General features: G+C 58.0%; 1 protein-coding gene across 1 annotated transcript in view; it reads right to left on the bottom strand.

Moving 5' to 3' along the window:
• Positions 1 to 117: 117 nt before the first annotated feature.
• Positions 118 to 2,283, bottom strand: part of H310_03902 (hypothetical protein) — a gene marked incomplete at both ends in the record, with an annotated part of 6,823 nt that continues 4,657 nt past the window's right edge. The window contains 4 exons of the mRNA XM_008867971.1: positions 118 to 875; positions 1,088 to 1,661; positions 1,735 to 1,869; positions 2,028 to 2,065. Coding sequence (XP_008866193.1) covers positions 118 to 875; positions 1,088 to 1,661; positions 1,735 to 1,869; positions 2,028 to 2,065 — 1,505 coding nt within the window. The remainder of the gene's footprint in view (positions 876 to 1,087; positions 1,662 to 1,734; positions 1,870 to 2,027; positions 2,066 to 2,283) is intronic.

The following is a 2,283-nucleotide window of genomic DNA, read 5'->3' as shown; positions in this document are numbered from 1 at the left end:
CGTATCCACAAGGATGGTCTCCCAAGCTTTAAGGTTTGTTCGACCATCTTACGTCACGTTTCGGCTGCAGAGGCACGACAGGTTTCTCCTTGACCAGCAACGCACATAATCTAGCCTTCAATGGACCCATGCCTCCAACTTCAAGGGGGGTTGGCAAGCGCGGAGGTCTTCCACATAGAAACCACCTTCTCCGTAGGCTGCTTGTTCCAGCTGGTCTTCGGCCGTGCCATTCGCCGCCTCGCTGTACAACTTGAGACGGCAGACATGGTGCACAGATTCGTTGAAAGGGGGCACCAGCTGTTCGACCGCCATCACATAATCGGTGATAACTCGCGTGATTCTTGAGGGACCACGCCACGTCATGGCTAACTTGCTCGGGTGCCGTACGACCGACCCGACTAGGACGTAATCTCCAACGTCAAAGTTAGTCCACTTGACGCCTTGTTTCTTTGCGTGTCTAGCTCTCGCCTGGCCACACAGCTTCTCGCTACGGGCTAACACATCACGGTGCATCTCGTCTAGCGACGTTCGCAGGTCTTGAACTTGCTTGATCCGGGACTTGTCGAGCCAATCAACATCCCGGACTTCCTTGGTCGTCGGGAGGACGGTACCGGACAACGGTTGGGTTGCGTCGAATCCACCAAACGCCGTAACAGGAGCAAGGCCACCAAGCCGATTCGATGGCTGGTGGTTGAGGGCACCTTGGACCAGGGGTAGCACCATTGGCCACTGCGTAGCTGGGAGACGCCACTCACTCAGCAAGGTGAACCAGTCCATGAGGGCGGCGGCCATCGCAGTCGAGTCTGCATTCCGGGACGGGAACAACCGGACGAAGCCGCTTATGTCATCCTTGACTACGAGCACGTGCTTCAAGCCTTCGACTTGGGCAAGGTCAACCAGTCAAAAGGGTGAGCTTGTAGGGACGCTCGGCGTGCAGGGCTGAACCCAAGGGACGGGGCACCATGTCACCATCCACACACATGCAATGTAGGCACGAAGCCGGCCACGTCGGCCTTGAGATTGGTCCATGCGAACTTCGTCGCGACGGCCTGTGTAGTCGCCGCCACGCGACGGTGACCAGCAGCACCTTGGTGGGCGATCACGCAGAGCCGCTGTTGGAGGTCCAGGTCGTCGTCCGGGACCCAAATCTTGTCTCCCGGAGTGACGTAAAATTTGATGTCGTCATCCCAAGTAACTCCAGGTGGAGGCTGGCCGTCGTCCTGGAGGCCATTCTTCTGGGACTTGAGGACAGATTGAGCTGTCGGCCACTCGAAATCCTTGTGGCGTAGGGGTGATACTAAGGCTGCGAGAAGTCGCACGCGAGCCACCGCTGGCGTCGCACCCCACACGTTGTCTTCACCCGACACCGACTCAATGGTGTACGGGAAGGTGGACATCACCAGCGCCCAGCACTGCAGCTTGTCGGTTTGATACTTCGCCATGATGGGACTTTGGCCACGCGGGTAGAAAATGTAAACCAAGTTGCTGTGGTCCGTGAACAGACGGAATCCACCAGATCGGATCCACAGATAGTCGAGGCGTGCAAGCGCCTCGACCACGGCGAACACCTCCTTCTCCACAATAGGCCAGCGCGAACTGGCCGAGACAAACGAGCCGTTTAGAAACGCTAGGGGCTCGTGGCGTTGCTCACACAGGGGCAGCTATAAGTCCTCGGGTGGAACTTGGGTTGCAATCGCGCCCCAGAATCCGTCGCTCGCGTCGTAAAAGACACACGGCCATGTCTTCTCGGGGGGGACTCAGCGGTACGATGCTGGTCAGGGCCTTTTTCACAGCCTCAAAGCACATCGTGTGCTCGGCAGCCCACCCCATGGCGCTGACCAGTATCTTGGCCAAGACCGATTTCTCGCGCTCCGGGACAGTTTCGTGCCCACGTCCAGGAGTCGACGCAAAGGATCGACGAGCTGGCTGTACTCGGGGAATCTCGATCGCATCCAATTGGTGGCACAGATGAACTGCTGGAGGTCTGCGGCGGTAGTTGGTAGCACCAATTCGCACAACCCTCGAACTCGAGCTGGGGAGTGGGTCACGCCGGCAGACAAGATAACTGTGCCACACCATTCAGCATCACGGAGGAAGAACGAGCATTTCTACGGATGCAGCTTCAACCCGAAGGACTCGCAAATCTCCAGGACTTGCTCCTACAGGTCAAACAGTCCCGTCGGAGTGGTCGCCGCGCCCAGCAGATCGTCCAGCCAGGCGAGTAAGCCGCGAAATAGGAGCTCACCGAACATTTGGTGGCCGTCCGATTGACAAAACGCAATG

The sequence above is a fragment of the Aphanomyces invadans genome, assembly GCF_000520115.1.
Source record: "Aphanomyces invadans strain NJM9701 unplaced genomic scaffold supercont1.6, whole genome shotgun sequence".
NCBI classification, from domain to species: domain Eukaryota; phylum Oomycota; class Saprolegniomycetes; order Saprolegniales; family Verrucalvaceae; genus Aphanomyces; species Aphanomyces invadans.
Note: the sequence above shows the minus strand (reverse complement) of the source record. Positions and strands in the feature narration are given on the sequence as shown.